The sequence below is a fragment of the Coenobita brevimanus genome, chromosome 60 (assembly GCF_032717465.1).
Source record: "Coenobita brevimanus isolate Jiangsu-jjx chromosome 60, ASM3271746v2, whole genome shotgun sequence".
Taxonomy (NCBI): Eukaryota; Metazoa; Arthropoda; class Malacostraca; order Decapoda; family Coenobitidae; genus Coenobita; species Coenobita brevimanus.
The window spans coordinates 31,645,562-31,665,439 of record NC_137013.1 but is presented as its reverse complement, the minus strand read 5'-3'; the positions used below and the strand labels follow the sequence as shown (position 1 = coordinate 31,665,439).

Genomic DNA, 19,878 nt, shown 5'->3' with positions numbered 1-19,878 from the left:
TATCTCCTCATCCATATAATCTAATATACAGTACTATAGCACTAGCCGTGTGTGTGTGTGTGTGTGTGTGTGTGTGTGTGTGTGTGTGTGTGTGTGTGTGTGTGTGTGTGTGTGTGTTTTGGGCAGCCGAAACTACACATTCAAATCGCATCAAAACTGGCACAAAAATTGCTAAAAATTCGCTGATGTGAAAAAACTTGGACCCATCACGATTGAAAAACTTTTACTATATTTAATAAGCGATCACATTTTGACCAAAAAAAACGCCTCTCCTGGCGCCCGGCATGGGATCTCCATAGAATTTTTTGTCCACAGCTATAACTATATTATAGTAGCGCGAGAGCCCTCTGCAGGAGCAAGTGCGAGGGGCCTGAAGGGACCACGAGCACTTGTGAAATGCTACTCTTAGGGTAGTCAAGAGTTTATACATCTCTCTAACTGTCTTGTTAATATGTTTTTCAGGTGACAAACTATCCTGGAGCAGCACTCCCAAATCTTTCTCTTCTCTCGCTTTTGTGATTGGTTCATTACCCATCAAATAATGAAGTGATGGCCTCCTGGTACTTTTACCCATTTCCAATATTTTACATTTCTTTGTGTTGAATTTCATTTCCTACATCTAGCTCCATTCATGTATCCTATCCAGATCCTGCTGCAGCATTTTACAATCCTCCTCAACCTCTACCTTCCTCAAGATCTTTGCATCATCAGCAAACAGACTTGCATAACTGTTCACTCCAGCTACCATATCATTTACATAAATCAGGAACATTACTGGTGCCAACACCGAGCCCTGTGGGACTCCACTTGTCTTTGCTGTTCAAAAGTTCCATCTGTATATACATGTATTGTAGTAGCTGGTTTGCACACACTGGATGTCGGTTGGCACCTGTGTTATACATGTTCAGTTATGTTTTAAGGGTCCTGAAAAGCAACTGATCCATATGGGTGAGGAATACAGTATTACTCTCTACTGCCGGAGAAGTAACCTGCCCCTGCCCAATGTTTCATGCTTGGATACTGGCATGGAAGGTGATATGCAAGATGTAAATAATAACAGTAACTGCCAATTTCATTTAGCTCCCTTTGAAGCAAGGAGGCCCAAGGAATGGTAATCATACTCTGCAACATTTATGAGCAAGATACTGACCTACATTCCTCATAGCATTTTCTATGACGGAAAGACCTCTGGTCACCTCTTGAACTCAAAGCTTAGGTGTAAGCCACAACCTTTTCCAACCCAAGAGCTCTACCTGTAGATCACCAAGCATCTCAATAGAGGAATGCTTGTGGCAATCTGTGCTGGAATGGTTGTATTTATGAATGAAAGTTTATATATACTGATACAGTATCTATGTACTTTGGACAAACACAGTAAACTCTCATTATGTCAAACCTCTTTAATTACAGCCCTCACTATGTCAAACCTCCAATGAGCCTACCAACCTTCATATACACTACACTAAATCTATGGTCCCTTTAACAAGGAGGCACAGCCTCCAGACTGAACAAAAGGCACACACAGTAAACCAACCACTTATTCAGTGCTGCACTTCCCAATGTCTAATACTTTCCAATAAAGCAAAAATCTTCCCCCCCCCCCCAACAGCAAACATGGAAACTGAACTTTTCAAACCTCCCACAGCTCACCGCAACATCACTATGCCACCAACAATGCCATTAAAACAAAGGAATTCAATCACAGAGAGCAAGCCATCCAGTGTTGGTGAGCATTTTCATCATGGACTTTGTGGCCTTTGCTGCTATACCAGAGCTTTTGCAGGGGTTTATGTCGCTTGCTTTTGTGCTGTGTGCATGTCTAAGGCTCCTTCTGTGGATAACAGTAAAATGCTTGTTTTAGCATACAGATGGCAATAGGCTGTCTCCTTTCTGTTACAAAACTTACATACCTACTTGCTTACTATTGGTTCTACTCATCCATTAATGGTATGCATCTCACACTCACTTTTAATAAATAATGAAATAATCTTATTGCCTGTAGCTTCTCCTGTAGAAAATAAAATGTTTATGTAAGTACGTCTACAGATGGGGCCAAGTTGTCTCTTTTGTTATGGGAGTTATGCAACTAGTCACCTGCTTTCAGTTCTAATCATTCATCTATGCATCTCACTCTCACTTTTAATAAACAATGAAATATTCTAGCTAGTCACCTGCTTTCAGTTCTAATCATCCATCTATGCATCTCACTCTCACTTTTAATAAACAATGAAATATTCAAGTGCCTGTAGCTCCTTCTGTGGAAAATGAGAAAATGTTTATGTAAATATGCATGCATTTGGTGCCAGTCTGTCTCTGTTGTGCTACGTAACTTACCTAGCTAGTCGCTTGTTTTTGGTTCAGCTCATTTCCATCTACACATCTCACTCTCACTTTCAATAAATAAAATATACTTAGTTCCCATAACTGAACAAGCATTCAATGCAGATGAGACAGGCCTATGGTGTAACATGTATAATATAAAGGCAATACAGATGAGACCGGCCTATGGTGTAATATGTATAATATAAAGGAAGTGTATCTTTAATCCATTAAAACTGTTAACATATCACATGATTGGTTGTGTAAGAATTATATAATGAATATATAAAGGTGGCCATCAGAAAACTGGTACAGTAGAAGTCCGAATTTTCGGCACCTATGGGACCAGGCAAGTGCCGAAATATCAAAATTGCCAAATTATCGAAAACCCTACCCACTCAGTACCTTATATGTTTCGGTGAACACTATCATCATTACTCACATCATTACAAATGTGTTTGGAGAGAGTACTGTATACTGTTTGATACTGTACAATACTGTAATGAATACAGTACTATACATGAATATGAAAAATAAAGAAATTAGTGAACATACTGTATATAAATGTAATGGTACAGTAGGCCTACAAGTTCACATGCACTTACCTAAACTTATAGTAGGTTTCTTATTTACATATGTACAATAGAAGGGGTTGATTGGAGTCTGCTACTGCTGGAAGAAGTCCCCAGCCGTAGAGGGTCCTGCAACAGGCTCTAAGGACTCTTCTCCCTGTTGCTGCGGCAGTAGAGCTTGAGATTCAGAGACTGCTGTTGGTGATGGAGAGGAGGGAGCAGAGGAGCTTACGTTAAACTCATCCATAATCTGTTTCCTACTCATGCCAGCCTCTAATTTTTTCAACAGCTCAATTTTCCGAGCAATAGTCAACATCTTATGTGTACGCTTCTTGCTAACACCAGTTAACTTTCCACACGTGGAGGCCATTTTCAAAGCACGCAGAAGATGTTTATACTGTTCACAACACACGGCTGGTCCACTCAGGTGTTACAAAGCTCCTGTCTGATGTTACAGTGCTTACAGCACACTCGAATAGTAATTTCAGAGGTATTTCGGTACGAAGTTCACAAAGCACACAGAAGAATCAAGAGAAGTCGGCAGCAGCACGGCAACAACTCGGAAGAATGGCGGAAGAATGGCGAAACAGATTCTCTTTCCCATGCTAGACTCACTACATGTTTGTCCTCTCTTTATGCTATAGGAGAAAGAGCTAGCCTCTGAGCTTCATGGCAGTGGTAGACTCGTTCCATCACTTTCACTATCTCACTCACTAAGGCGGGTAAAGGCGGGTAGCTAGCTGGCGAGCCTCATGGAGAATTTCAAGACTGACGAAAAAAATCGGAGAATCTGCCGAACGATCGGAGATTTTCGTAAATGGGACTATTTCTCAAAACTGCCGAAATGTCAGATTTGCCGGGGATTTGGATGACGAAATATTGGACTTTTACTGTATCAAGGTGGGTGCTGCATACTGACAAGGAGACCTGTATAGGGTTTTATAGGAGTTATACCCCCTGCAGAGGTTTGGGGGAGCAAAGTATAGGTTTCTCTGAAAAAATGCAATATCTGGTAGAACCCTGGGTAAAATGTGATGTATTAATGGGATATTACTGTAAGGTGTAATTATTTGTTGCTATTTCTTGCTCTGTTGATTATTACTGATTAAAATTATTTAGTACTGTATTTACCTATACACTATCAAGATACGCTGCATTAACCCACACATACTTCAAGTACGGTAAAGTGTCAATTATCCACTGTAATTCAGCAAAGCATATGTTGGTTAAAGCAAAACACAGGACACTGCATAGTATCTCCCCCCCCATTGGCTCAACACTCATTAACGAGCGGGATTTTGTGCTACTATCCGTCTCAACCCTTTATCCTAAAAACTATCCCATGAGTAAAAGCTGAAAGCTAAGCATAATTACAATACAGTATTGATACAGTACAGTATTATCCTAGTTAAACGGGAAGCTTGAGGAATTTACCTTCCCAGTAACTTATTTTTCCCAGATATCTGATACATACACTTATATTTAGGCTAAATCACTGCAGTACAGGTATATACAATACCACTTGCATCAAACAATTCCCTTTAAAACATAACCACCTCTTAAATACAACCCACAGACATAACACACGCATGCAGTGTCCTGCAGGAATGCACAATGCACATGGTAAATGCATTTTGTTAAATGTTATTTATAATTTTATTCACAAAAGCTTTGGCACACTGAAAGCGCAGTGATGAGAAATAGGGAGGTGAGTATGGAAGTTAAGAAGTCACTGCATGATGGTATTGTGATCCCTACCCTGACGTATGGAAGCGAGGCGTGGACCTTGCAAGAGGGGAACATGTCAAGAGTGAGAGCAGTGGAAATGAGTTACTTGAGAGGAGCATGTGGAGTGACATGGAGGGACAGGTTGACGAATGAAGAAGTGAAGGAACGTTGTGGGGTAGATGTGGATGTGGTTGAAAAGATTAGGAGAAATACACTGAGGTGGTTTGGACATGTGGAGAGGATGGAGAATGAAAGACTGACTAAGAGGGTGTATGTAGGTGAGGTGGAGGGAGGGAGAGGGAGGGGTAGACCGAGGATGAGGTGGAGGGATGGAGTTGAGAGGTATATGAGGGAGGGGGGGGTGAGTTGGGGGGAGGGGAGTCAAATGGTGGGTGACAGAGTGACTTGGAGGCGTTTTGTCTGCGGCCACCCTTTGCGGGATTAGGGCGTCGGGCTATAGATAGATAGATAGATAGATTCACAAAACATGGAAAACTAAAGATATAAATCTTGTGCATTTATTGGTGAGTGTAGCCTATACACTGTATATGGCTAGTGAGGGAGTGATCGCCCTCTACCTACACAGATCAAAAGCCCTCGGGAGCAGGGGGGTGGTTGCTTTCTCAGGCAGAGGAACTCCTTGGGAGTGAAATGGCTGGGAAGCATGCTGGCATGTGACTGGCTACAGCATAGCTGGGTCTTTCGGGTGTGGGCAATCAGGCAAGTTAGCTGCCTACTGCGACTGCAACACAATGGCGAGGTGTTCAGGAAGTTAGCCAAAGAAACCTTGATGGACTCTGAAAGAACAATAATGGCCCCCAGTCCCGTGCAGCCCTTAAATGGGCAGAGGGTGCTAAGAATCTCACGGTTGCCTCAATTACAATCTAATTCCTTTGTTAATGCAAAAAATACAATTAAAATTGGTAACTGGAATGTGAGAACGCTAAATCATGACGGTAAAATCGATGAGTTAGTGAAGGTTTTTCAAAATTACGGACTTGATATTTGTGCTCTGACAGAAACTAGATTAACTGGAGTCGATATGTTGGATTTGGAGGATGGTATACGTTTATTGATATCTGGCCGACAGGACGGAATGCATTATCAGGGAGTAGGATTGTTGCTGGGTTGTAAGGCAAATAAGGCTTTATGTGAGTGGGATCCTATAGATGAGCGATTGTTATACGCACGGTTTAAATCAAATCATGGCAACATCAGTCTGTTTGTGTGTTATGCACCTACTAATGATGCACTCGATGAAAGGAAAGACACATTTTATGAAAAGTTGCAAGAAGGAGTAGGAAGGGTACCTAGACATGATGTTTTGATCTGCGTTGGAGACTTTAATGCAGTAATGGGCTGTTCAAATGAGGGATTTGAGGCATGTATGGGTAAGATGGGAGTTGGTAGTAGGATGAGTGAAAACGGAGTGAGGTTTGGAAGCTTCTGTCTAGCAAATGACTTAGTCATCGGGGGCACACTCTTTCAGCATTGCAATATACACAAGACAACTTAGGTGTCGCCGTGTGGAAAATATAAAAATCAGATTGTTCACATCGCTATCAGTAGGAGGCATAGAAGTTCTCTGCTAGATGTTCATGTTAAACGGGGAGCGGATATTGGTAGTGACCATCAACTCAGCATTGCAAAAATAAGGTTTAAACTTAAAAATCAGAAGAAGGAAAAATCTGGTGCTGGTAGATACGATATTGTTAAGCTTAGAAGGGAAGGAGAAGAAAAGGAGGAATTCAGATTAGAATGCAGAAATAGGTTTTTGGTGTTGGAAACGTTGGAAGAGGAGGAAAGAAGTGTAGATGAGATGTGGGAGGATGTGAGCAAAGTTTTGCATGAGACTGCTGAATGTACGATTGGAAGGAGACATAGATTCAGGAGAAAGAAATGAATATCAGAGGAAACGTGGGTTATGAAAAAAAAGAGAGGTGAGGCTAAATTGAGGAGTGAGATGCAATGCGTTGATGAACGAGAGATTGAATTAGCAAGAGCTGCGTACTGGAGTTTGAATTCAGAAGTAAGAAGGTTGGCTAGGAGAGATAAGAGAAGATGTGTGGATGAAAAGGTTGCAGAGACTGAAATCTTAATAAACAAAAATGATGGACAGAGTCAAAGAATAGCATATGAATCGATTAGAGAACTGAGTGGTAATGCAGGTAAATGCAAGGAAATACCAGTTAGAGACAGGGAAGGAAATTTATTGACCAAAGATGGAGATATTAAAAATAGATGGAAAGAGCATTTTGAGACAGTTCTTAATAGACCAGTACCACCAGAAGAGGATATACCGTCTGCTCAGGAAGATTTAAATATAGAAACAGGAGAGTTGAGGCTTGCAGAAGTGGAGAAAGCAGTAAAACAGTTAAAGAATAATATGGCACCAGGGGAGGATGGTTTATTTCCGGAAATGTTTAAAGTGGAGGGGGATAGATTAATAATGATCTTGACCAAGCTATTCAATAAGATATGGGTGATGGGGTTACTACCATCAGTTTGGAAGAATGGTGTAATTGTTAAAGTTCCGAAGAAGGGAGACCTGAGTGAATGTGGTAATTGGAGGGGAATCTCTTTGTCACCGATAGCTTTGAAAGTTTTCAGTAGAGTGTTGTTAACCCCTACACCGCGGGCTTGTTTACCAATGACTTGCGTGTGCCGCGGGGTTATTTGGGCTCCGACAGACTCTCAAAAAATATTTGCCAAAAATCAGTTATTAGTCCTAGAATAATAAAATTACATATGCTTATGGCACATACCTTCAGCTTTCTCCTGGAATGATTGTTGAGCCTTCGTCGGTTACCGTAGGAATTGTGGAGACCTCTGAAGTAGGGTAACGAAGTCTCCACTTTACACTTCCCGACAACCCGTAATATGATTACCACAGCCAGATACAAACACTATAAACACTATTCTACAATTTTCAAGTAGTTTGGGATCCATACTCAAAAAAAAAAACACTGTGAAAGCAAAGGAAATTACGAGCGCATCTGATCGTCGCACTGGCACTAGTTCGCTCTTGGTAGTCTGTCATTTATTATTCATAAAACCCCTCACACTTTATATTTCTATTACTATATAACACTTATATATATCTACAGTCTTTATCCATAAGTTTCCTTCAGTAGTATTAGTTTATTGTCACTGTAGGGATTCAATTTCTTTCAGTAAAATACATAGCATTCACTTTCTCGTCCTGTATACTGGCATTGAGAGTGAATGTCACTTTCATCTTCACTCTCATAACTCATAGCATTCAGACATGCTAGAGTGAAACTTTCACTTTCATTACTCCTAGGGTATATACTCGTATTCTTATAAAACTACTCATTTACATTTCTATTTACGTTCTCTATTTTATTTACGTTATTTACATTTCTATTTTATTTACACTGTGTTGTGCACTGTCACTTGAAATAACTTATAAAACTATTTTCCATTGTTCACGTATATTTACATTCATTACTTTCACTTGCTGTTTACACATTATTTACACATTATTTACAATTCCACTTGCACTGTTTTACTCAATAGAAAGATCGTAGTCACTCTTTTATCAATTGTCAGCCCTTTACCTCTTTCCACACGAGGTTTAGTAGGGGGTAAAGGTCACAGGGCCATTTGCATGGGGGTGAAAAAAGGCCTTGAAGTCAGCAAGAAGAAACATACGTACTCTCACTTCGGAAGATGAGAGTGAACTGATAACGGAGCGTGGAGGCCTGCTAGGGGTTATTCAGAGTTACCAATATTACTTCTTGAAACAGCTAAGTCTAGCACTGATATGATTGGCAGGAAATCTAGACAATACATTATAAATCTGGTAGTTCCAGGTGAATGTAAATATCACTTAGGCTTCTCCCTTCCCTCCTTACATGTATATTTATTACGAAAATAGATTAGAGGCCTACTTAGGAGATATATATATTCAGAGCTACCAATGTTATATCTTGAAACAGCTTTGTCTAGCACTGATATGATTGGCAGGAAATCTAGACAATACATTATAAATTAGGTAGTTCCAGGTGAATGTAAATATCACTTAGGCTTCTCCCTTCCCTCCTTACATGTATATTTATTACGAAAATAGATTACACGGCATATTTCAAGGGGAAAAAAACAGCGAAAATTAGCGAACGAGTGCACGTGAGGTGTTGTCAGGTGATAATTAGCCAATTCCAGGTGTATGGCACTCTCACTTACCTTATTTCTTTCTTGTATATATTATTTGGTATAAGAATAGGACATAGGGCTTATTTCAATGGATGAAATCAGTGAAAAATTCCAGGGAAGATTTACTTAGCGTAGCACGGCCGGGCAGGCGAGAGGATAGGGTAATGGAGGGGGGGTAGGGAGGGGAGTCAAGAACGGGGAGAAATGGCTAAATTGTCAACAATGGATGGGAGTACAGATGAGATTAGGAGTGCTGACTAGTGTTGGACATTGGCAGTACTGATAGATGATACAAGCCCCCACTTGGAAGCCCGGGTGAATTCAAAATAACACAGAATCACAAAAGCGACGCCCCGCGGTATGATCCCTTGCTCCCAAGCGTCACGAAAGTGACGCCCCGCGGTTTAGGGGTTAAATAGGTTGGAGCCGGTGGTTGAGGGTATTCTGAGGGATGAACAGGCTGGTTTTAGAAAGGGACGTGGTTGCAATGATCAGATCTTTATAGTTAGGCATTTGATGCAGCAAGTTAATGAAATGAGAGTACCGTTAAGTCTTTGTTTTGTTGATTTTGAAAAGGCTTTTGATAGTGTTTCGAGAGAGACTATGGGGAAGATCATGAGACATTATGGAATACCAGAGGAGTTTGTGAGGGTCATTATGAACATGCATGAGGACACATTTTGTAAAGTGATGGTTGATGGTTGTCTGAGTGATTCGTTTGAAGTCAAGTCTGGAGTAATTCAAGGTGGTGTTCTATCGCCTTTACTATTTATATTGGTCATTGATTACATTATGAAACGAGTTGGAACAGTAACCGGTGCAGGTATACTTTGGGGAGAGAACAGGAAACTTTTGGATTTAGATTATGGAAGTGAAGCTTGGACATTGTTGGAAGGACACAAGTCAAGAGTGAGAGCAGTGGAAATGAGTTATTTAAGAGGAGCCTGTGGAGTCACGTGGAGAGACAGGCTGACGAATGAGGATATAAAGGAGCGTTGTGGTGTGGATGTGGATGTGATAGGAAGCGTTGTGAGGAACACGATGAGGTGGTTTGGCCATGTGGAGAGGATGGAGGGTGAAAGACTGACGAAGAGAGTGTATATGAGTAAGGTGGAGGGTGGAAGAGGGAGGGGGAGACCGAGGATGAAATGGAGGGATGGGGTGGAGAGGTATATGAGAGAGGGGGGTGTGAGTTGGGAGCAGGGCAGTGAAATGGCGGGGGACAGGGCGACTTGGAGGCGATTTGTTTGTGGCCACCCCAAACGGGATTGAGGCGTCTGGCAATAGATAGATAGATAGATTATGCAGATGATATAGTTTTGATTTGTGATGGGCCAGAAGAGATGCAGAGAGTGTTGGACTGTTTGGTGAGTGAAGGTCGCAAGGTGGGTTTGGTTATTAATTGTGGAAAAACTGAAATAATCAATATGAATATGGAAAATGCGCAGGAATGTGTAGTTGGAGGTATGGTTGTAAAGCAAGTTGATAGGTTTAAATATTTAGGTACTTATTTAGCCAAGGATGGTTCTTTGAACTTTGAATTTGAGGAAAGGTTAAAGAAGGCTAATCAGGCAATGGGAATGCTTAAAAATATTTGGAATAATAAAAATTTTTCTGTGCATACAAAAATCAAACTTTATAAGGTAATGGTTAGGATTATCCTAATTTATGGACACGAGTCTTGGTACAGCATAGTGACTATGGAAAATAAATTCTTGGTGTTTGAAAAAAAAGCACTTAGAAGAATATTAGGAGTTAAGTGGTGGGAAAGGATACCAAATAGTAGAATTAGAGAAATCACGGGAGTGCAGCCGGTCGATGAATATGTTAGGTTCTCACGATGGAAGTGGCTAGGACATGTGTATAGGAGACAGGGAATAGTATGAGGTACACCAGGGTGGGTGGCACTTGGTAGGAGAGGTAGAGGAAGGCCAAAAGAGACGTGGGTGAGGACAATGAGACGGGAAGCTGGAGATGAGTGTTGGGGAGATCTTGAGGAGTTAGCACAAGATAGGATGTGGTGGTGTGAGTTCATCGAGGCCCTATGCATCCCCGAGGGTGCCACAGGAAATGATTGATTGATGATTATAAAGGAGATACAAGGTAGGGCAGTGGATGTTGGAGCAGCCCCAGTGAAAGAGGACAGTGTTTGGAAACTCCCTGTACTATTGTTTGCAGATGGTACTATGTTGTTAAGTGAAGATAAAGGGGAGCTGCAAGGCTTGGTGGATGAGTTTGGGAGACTGTGTAAGAAACGGAATCTAAAGGTTAATGTTGGGAAGAGTAAAGTTATGGCCTTCGAGAGAAGTAAAGTCAGTGAACGTACAGTGAGGATGGATGAGGAGGAAAAGGAAAATGTGAGTGCATTTAAGTACTTGGGTAATGTGATGAGTAAGGATGGAAGTTTAGAGAATGAAGTGCTTGAAAGGGTACAACAGGGAATAAAGGTTGCTGGTTCCTTGAAAGCAGTGATAAGAAACAGGGAAGTGAGCATGGAAGTGAAAAAGCCACTACATGACAGTATTGTGATACCAACTCTCTTGTATGGAAGTGAAGCTTGGACCTTGTTGGAGGGACAGAAGTCAAGAGTGACAGCTGTGGAAATGAGTTATTTGTGAGGTGCTTGCAGAGTCACATGGCGAGACAGACTGACAAATAAGGAAGTGAAGAAGCATTAGGAGAAACACACTGAGGTGGTTTGGCCATGTGGAGAGGATGGAGAGTGAGAGACTGATGAGGAGAGTGTATGTGAGTGAGGTGGAGGGGGGGAGAGGGAGGGGGTGGCCAAGGATGAGATGGAGGGATGGAGTGGAGAGGTATATAAGAGACAGGGGGGGGGGGTGAGCTGGGAGCAGGTCAGTGAAATGGCAGGGTAAAAGGCGACATGGAGGCGATTTGTTAGTGGCCCCCCCTTACAGGATTGAGGCATCTAGCAACAGACAGGTAGATAGATGATTAGGAAAGAAGTGTTGTACAATAGGATTATCATGACTCCCTTGCTCAGTTTATGGCCATGGCCTATAAATCTATTCCTCAAATGCATTATGAGTTTATACATCATCTTAGAATGCATTTGCACTGGCAGAAAAGATAAAATCTAGCTGACAAAAATGAAGGTTTGCTTTCTTGGACAAAATTACTGTGCTTGAAATTTATACATATTTACTGTAGTATCTGCAAACCAGCTGAGCGGTGAGTGAGGGGTGAAGTACGGCGGTCAGGCAAGATATAAATATGTGCATTGCGGTCCTACACTGTGGGCATGGAAGTCGTGATAATTCTACTGTACAACACCTCTTCCCTAACCATCAGTTCACCAATTAATGCTCAAGATTTGCTTTTTTAGTTTATTTTTCCATGCAAATCATACAATTTACTGTTTTATCTGCAAAACAGCTGAGTGGCAAGAGAGGGGTGGAATGCAGGCATTCAGGCAAGGAATAAATTTGCAGGCTGAGGTCCTATAATGTGAGCAAGGGAGTCATGATAATTCTACAGAATGGCACTTCTTTCTCAATCATCAGTTCACCAATAAATGCTCAAGATTTATTTCTTTACTTTACTTTTCCATGCAGTTCAAAAGTACTTACTGTATTACAGTATCTGCAGAACAGCTGAGTGGTAAATGCGGGGCTGAGGGACAGCAGTCAGGTAAGAAACAAATTGGTGTGCCACGGTCATTTTCATAACTTTGAACATGGGAGTCATGATAATTCTATTGTACAACACTAGTTTCCAAATCATCAGTTCACCAGTAAATGCTCAAGATTTATTTCTTTATTTTTCCATGTTTTTATGAGTAACATTCAACAAAATGGACCTGCCAAGATACTGTATGATATTGCAAGCCTGCTGGCAGTTAGAGTCAGTTTGTTAGTAGAAAACGATACAGATACCATACACTTTTCGCCAATGAGGAGCATGCCTTTTTTTAATGGATATATTCATCTTGTTTATCTCAACCCTCTATCCCAAAAATATTCCCATGAGTAAAAGATGGAAATTAAACAAAATACAATACAGTATACATAGATTAGAGTAATACAGTACATAGTATGCTATTTACTCACCTAGCATTGGCATCATTGAAGGGTATAATACACCATGCAGTACAGTTCAGTGCACTTAATTGCGTGTGATCTAGTGCAAATAATTGTGTACAGTAAATTCTGAGTCACATCAGAGCACCAGGACATGAAGCACTGTGAGGCCACAAGCTTTGCAACAACAAGCAAGGCATGGGAGGCCACAGAGTAAGTCTTAGTACCAGGGTTTTATCACTGCATGGTCACAAGAGCTGAGTGGATAGATACGTCTTCGCTGAACGAGATCCATGAGATAGAGAATGTAGACTCAGCGTGCCGAAGGCTGCTCCCGCAATGAATTCTGATTGGCTGGCATGTTGTGGGCGTTCTCATTAGCTAGCAAATCGCGGGGTTTCCCAGGCGGCAGTTGGCAACCGCGTACGAGCAGATGATATGCCTCGTATCCCAATACTGCGCAGAACCGCAGGTTACTTCCCGTTTCAGAGCCGGATGTGGCATAATTTTGCTGGATATTGCTTTAATCACGTCGAGCCAGCAGGGCCAGATATTGTGGTGGGCCTAACTACTGAGATGACGGATAACTGAGAGTTTACTGTATAATTGTAAATATGTATACAGTAATTCCATTAAAAATTCAGAGAAAGTCAAACCATGGGTCATTACAGTTCCCCCTGGCTGAACAGCCCTGAGCCACTTAGGAAGGCCATGACCGAGACCGGGCTTTTTTTTTTTTTTTTTTTTTTTTTTTAACAGAACGGAGGAAGGAAAACCAAATGGATAAAAAAAAAAATAATCCATACACCAGATTACTGGTGTCCTCTGTTCATAAAATATCTGTAACAATTAGACTTGAACAGTTGTGGGTTGAAATTTGGAGGAAAACAACTCTGGGGAAGCGAGTTCCAGAGAGATGTAGTTCGGGGAATGAAAGAATTCTGATAGGCAGAAGTTCTGCAATATGGTTGAGTGACATTCCAGTCATGAGCGCTACCAGATGCCCGTGTAGCATGAGGGAAGGCATAGAGAGGTGGCACCATGGACGCAACTTCGTCTGAGCATTTGCCAAAAAAATATCTGTAAAATAATGCAAGGGAGGCAACATTCCTTCTTACTTGCAGGGGAGGTAGTTTATATGTAATGGCAGGGTTGTTAATGATTCTAACAGCTTTATTCTGAATTTTGTCTAGTTGTCTTAATGCAACCTCTCCACAACCATTCCACAAGGGTGAGCAATATTCAAGCTGAGAGCGCACATGACTCTTATAAATTATAGCTAACTGCTCATCGGCGAAGAAGTTATGGACTCTGTACAATAATCCAAGTTTCTTTGAGGCGGTTTTGGCAAGTGATCTGACATGAGAGGTCCAGCTGAGGGCACTGTTAAGTGAGACACCAAGAATTTCAATACTTTTGGAGATGGGAATATTAGTAGCACTGAAGGTAATGTACGAATCTGGCAATATCTGTCTATTAGTAAACTGTATATATTTAGTTTTACTAGCATTAAAAGAGACAAGGTTGTTTTGTCCCCATTCACTGACTGTAGACAGATCTTGATTTATGGAGATGGCTGTACTGAGTTGAGAGGTAGAGATATTAGACTTTGTAAATGGATGTCTGAGTGTGAATGAACTATGTAGTGTTGAGTCATCTGCATATGAGTGAATGGAATTGTGAGTGACAGATAAGAGATCATTAATATGAACCAGAAATAGGGTTGGCGCCAGAACTGATCACTGCGGCACGCTGGCGTTAATTGAGTGGAAATTCGAATATACATCATCTACTTTTACTCTTATTTTCCTGTCACTAAGATAAGAAGAAATCAAAGGAACAAAAGACGTTAGTCCATAGCAAGGGAGTTTGGACAGCAGGGAACGGTGCCATACTCTGTCGAAAGCTTTAGAGATATCAAGAGCTACTGCATGAGTTTCTCCAAAAAGATCAATTGATTGATGGATGGTATGAGTTAAGAGATTGAATATGTCAATGGTGGATCTTTCGTGGCGAAAACCGTATTGTCTATCACTAATTAAGTTGTTGGATTCAAGATGTTTAACAATATGCTTATTAATTAAAGTTTCAAATACCTTACCAAGAGAAGATGTGACAGCTATTGGTCTGTAATTGGAGGGGTCAGACGAACTTCCTTTCTTCGGAACTGGGTGGATATTGGCTTATTTCCATGAATTTGGGAATAACGAAGTACGTATGCATAGTCTGAATAATTTAGCTAGGACAGAGGCAAGTTCAGGGGAACACTTTTTCAAAACAATTGGCGGAATTCCATCTGGGCCTGGAGCTTTGTTGGTAGGTAAATCGTCTACAGTAGGATGGATTTTACATATCTTGTCTGTATTTTAAGTGGGGCAATTTCAGGAGAATCAAGTTCCAGTACTGAGACATTCTGGCTGGTATCATCTATGGTAGAGTTTCTGGCAAAGGTACTAGCAAAGATATCTGCTTTCCCACGTGGGTCATTTGTAATATTGCCATCTGAAGATTTTAGTGGGGGAATGGAAGATGACTTGTTAAAGTTATTATTGAAAGAATTAAGAGTTGACCACAATATTCTATTGTCATTAGGGTTGTTAAGTAGTTTTGATGCCTGCTTTTGAAGAAAGTTTGATTTAGATAGATTTATTACAGCTTTTGCATGATTTCTAGCAATTTTAAATTGGGAGAGTGATTCAGATGTTTTTGATTTTAAGTAAGAGTTATATGCTAATGACTTTTGGGCTGTTGCTCTGGCACAATTGCCATCAAACCATTTTGAAGAGTTTGATCTTTTAGTGAATTGTTGACTTGGTATGAATAAATCCATACCAGCTAGTATTAAGTCGCAGATGTGGGTCTGGGTAGAATTGGGATCACTAGAGAAGAAAGACTGCCATGGAATATCAGCAAGATAATTTCTAAATCCATCCCAGTCTGCCCTGTCAAAGTGCCATCGGGTCACCCTGACAGGTTCAGAATGGGGAGGTGTAGGAGGGTTAACTAATGAGGCTTTGATGAGATTGTGGTCAGAGGATCCAAGTGGTGACTGTACCTCTATCCTGTATTGATCTGGATTATTTGTCAAGAATAAATCCAAGAGATGGGCATTATGGTCAGGATTATCAGGTATTCTGGTTGGTTGCTTTACCAACTGGGTGAGGTTAAACGATTCCGCAAACAGCTCGCATTCTAGACCAGCGTCGTCAGTCCGGGCAGAATGCAATAACCATTATACATTGTGTATGTTAAAATCACCCAAAATGGTAATTTCATTGCCAAGGGCAAGGTCAAGGTTACTCAACTGAGTGGATATGGAATCAAATACACTAGGGTCCGAAGAAGCATTGGGGGAACGATAAACTACACAGATATATTTGGTAATGTTTTGGCAATTTAATTTATATAATGAGTAATCAAAACTGGATGAAGTGAAGTTTAAAATAGTGTCAACTGCATATTGGGATTTGATATAACAACAGGTGCTGCCCTTGTTACGAAAGTTTGTAAGGAGATGGTAACCGGGAAAACAAAATGGAGCTATATCGGTAGAGGGCGAGATTTGTGGTTCTGTGAGGAAAAGGGCCAAAGGGGATATGGACTGAAGGAAAAAATGAACCGAGTTTAAATTTGTGGTAAGGCCGCGGATGTTGGTAAAGAATAAGGCCGCACCGTCACCTCTTCGCCGACGAGCATTCCCGGAAATAGCAACAGTCGCTGCCGGCACAGTCGCTTGATGGCGACTGGGAGGACCCTGTGCCTCCAGCCCTACCCTGCCGGTGGTGGCAATCCGAGGTACCACCTCATTTGATATTAAGATTGCAGCGGCCATTACTAAAGATGTGAATAGAAGGTGTGATATGTTATGCGCATGTAGTGTGGTGTAGACAGCTGAAGGTAGAGGTATTATGAGAGCATGCTGGCCTACTCTCTGTGTAAATGAATGCACTGAAAATGTTCAGAAAAGGGAGATGGTCAGGATCAAGTCCTGATGGCTGGTGAAACGGGAGCTCCAGCTCTCCTTATCACCAGCTTGCCATCAACCTCGAGAGTACTGCCCTGTTCAACTGGTGCTACAGTCTACTCCTCCTACAGAGCTCTCAAAGAGTGTATATTGTGTTGTTGGCATAGGTGATTGTGTGCAATGCAGTCTTCCATACTGTGCTTAATAGTATGGGGTGCTGTGTTGCATCCTGGACAGGCATCAGCGACGGAGTCATCCAGCCTCTTCTGGTAGCTTAAGAGGGCTGGATGGTGCCCACATCTCAGCCTGGCCAGGTGGACCCTGTCCTCACAAGGGAGATAGGATTCAGAAGGGTTGATGTCAGGAGGCCGTGCATGCAGCTGTGTGTTGTCTTTAAGTGAATGAACGGAGCGGCGAGTGATCTGAGTGTGGATATGCTTCTGGAAGCTGGTCTGAGGTGGGCAAGGGGGGAGAGATGACAGTATTTGTGTATGGTATTGTGTGTTGGGTGTTGTTTTGATGTTCCTTGGTGTGGGTGGAAGTGCTGCCATGTAATATAGTGGATGTTGTGGGTTTGTGGAGGCTACAGCAAGAAACTGGGTGCCTCTCTAGGGAACAACTACTACTACTACTACAGTTCCCCCACAAAACATGAGTTACATTGTCAGCCTTTCCCCCAAATTAGGGCAGTTCAATAATTCGAGGGTGTACTATATGTGTGAGAGTGAATCATAAGGTTATTCCTTTTGAAGTAAACCCCTTTCCATGCATACACTAACATCACATATTAACCATCTAAACTCTCATCTAATCAACCTAACCTACCTCAAAGGTAAGCCTGGAAGCAGAGCGGAGGCTGGCTGAGCGACTCTTGAGACTAAGTTGGTCAAGGGTGAGACAATAACGGTGTTGAAGAAGGGCTAGTCTTACTCTCAGGTACCCTCGCATACAACCTTCTCTCTCCTGCAGAAAACAATGGAGGAAAATAATAAGGTGCACACACACACACACACACACACACACACACACACACACACACACACACACACACAAACCTGACTTTTCCACAACTTTCTAATGAACTATGGGTAATCTACAGTGAATAACAGGTGTCAATTCATCAGCATCATCATGCAAAACAACTTTAATGAACACTAACTGAATGGCATTTTGTGAGTGTTCTGGTAACTTCCCTTTGCACATTCTACAGACATGGCATTTCAATTCTCCCAGTTCCAGTGAAGCTCAATTTAAAAGTCAGCTAGGACAGCTTCTCCAGGCATTCCCAAATCATTCTTGGTCAACTCCCACAATACCCTGTTCATTCCTTCCACATTACTCACCCATTATCTCGCCTCAACTTACCCCCTTCTGTCAGAGTTTATCATTTAAATTTGACATTACCTGTATTTTCTCTGACTTACGGGAGATCTCTTGTGGTGAATGGGGTCATAAAGGGCTGTGCTAGTTAAAAAAAAAAGTCTCTCCTAGGCTGAATAAAACTGTCTAGCTAGAGCAAAAATAAAATATTATTAAAACACATCCTTCAACTGAATGGGTTACATAAAGGAGTGACAATTTTCACTGGATGAAAACAAGCTATCATCCTCTCAGCAATTACCTCCTCACGTGCACTGTCTCTGAGTAGCTGGCTACGACGACGGATGTAGAGTGTTTCTGCAACAAAAGACGAAAAGAAAAACACAGACGTCAGGCTTTAAAAATATGGTGGGGGTAAGAGTGCAGCCACTACACATCGAATATCTGCTCCAAACAAAATATAATACAGTGATCCCTTGGTTTTTTTATATAATTAGTACCAAACATGGTGCGCGATAATCGAATTGCACAATAACAAAACCAAAGAACGTATGGGATTTATCCTAACTGGTACCATGCCTCCGAAGTGCAAGCCAAAATTTTCCCTTTTATGACAGTTTTGACCCACTATATACAGTAGACCCTGTCTATAATTGACCCTAGTGTAGAGGATATTGGATTTAACAGACATAACGAGGCCCATCTGACTTTATTTGGTTATAACAAACAAAGTTCAATAAATGGGGCAGAATGGGGCACAATTCATGTAATTCCTACCCTGTTTACTTCAACTGAAATTGCCCTCTACCCATCATGATTGCCGAGTTGTACTAACAGACTGTACTGCAGTAATACTGTACTATAGTCACGGCATGCTAGTCTGAAGGTGCCATTATCATGCCCTGGCAACCTACCTGTCAACGGGGCATCCGATTTCTTGTATAATATGATACGCGTGTGATTCGTGTATAAAATGTTCGTGTACAATAATATTCGTGTATAATATATTCGTATATAATACAGTAATAAGATTTGTGTACACTGTAATATGATAAGAAGTCGGACACACTGTTGATGGGTAGGTTCCCAGGGTACGATAACGATACCTTCAGACTCGTGCGCCGTGACTTCAATTCATAACGAAGCACTGTGACAAGGATGTGACATAAGCTGCAAAAGATTGAAATTATGAGCCAAGTTTATGAGAAATGGGTATAGTTTACATATTTCGTACTAGAATGTGCTATTGTACTCATTCATTTTTAAACGTGTTTGAAATCTCACCCTAAGAAGAACCCTCAAATATAACGGACTATCGGCTCTAACACACTTGGTTTTCGCCCAAAGAGTCTGTTATAGTGGATCTACTGCACACATGTACTGTTAACCCTCTCGTGCACGGAAAGTTTCAGAAAGTTTTCCGGCGCATGATTTTTTCTGTGAAGCCGCCCGGCCCGGTTGCCTGAGTGCGGCAAATAACACGGATTCTCTCCTTATTTTCGCCACCCAAACATCAATATACTGCCATGAAACCTATGTCGATGTTTGTTCTAGCTGATAAGCACCAAAAAAAAAAAAAACGAAAACACGAATAAAACAACATTAGGCGGTCGTGAATAAACATTTCGCCACATCATGTTCACTTCCCAACATCATCATTCGAATGTTTTCCATCATACAGGAAAATGTTATTAGAAGTTTTGATAGAGAATTTCATAAGCTTTCTAAAGAGACAAATCCGGTGTTGATACGATTTGTA

The 19,878-nt window shown here is 41.4% G+C and overlaps 1 protein-coding gene across 1 annotated transcript in view; it reads right to left on the bottom strand.

The window, feature by feature from the left end:
- The window catches only part of LOC145403022 (WD repeat-containing protein 13-like), a 136,493-nt gene that overhangs the window by 62,956 nt on the left and 53,659 nt on the right, over nucleotides 1-19,878 (bottom strand). The window contains exons 2-3 of the mRNA XM_080274854.1: nucleotides 18,421-18,476; nucleotides 17,625-17,762 (exon numbers count right to left, since the gene is read on the bottom strand). Coding sequence (XP_080130980.1) covers nucleotides 17,625-17,747 — 123 coding nt within the window. The 5' untranslated portion in view covers nucleotides 17,748-17,762; nucleotides 18,421-18,476. The remainder of the gene's footprint in view (nucleotides 1-17,624; nucleotides 17,763-18,420; nucleotides 18,477-19,878) is intronic.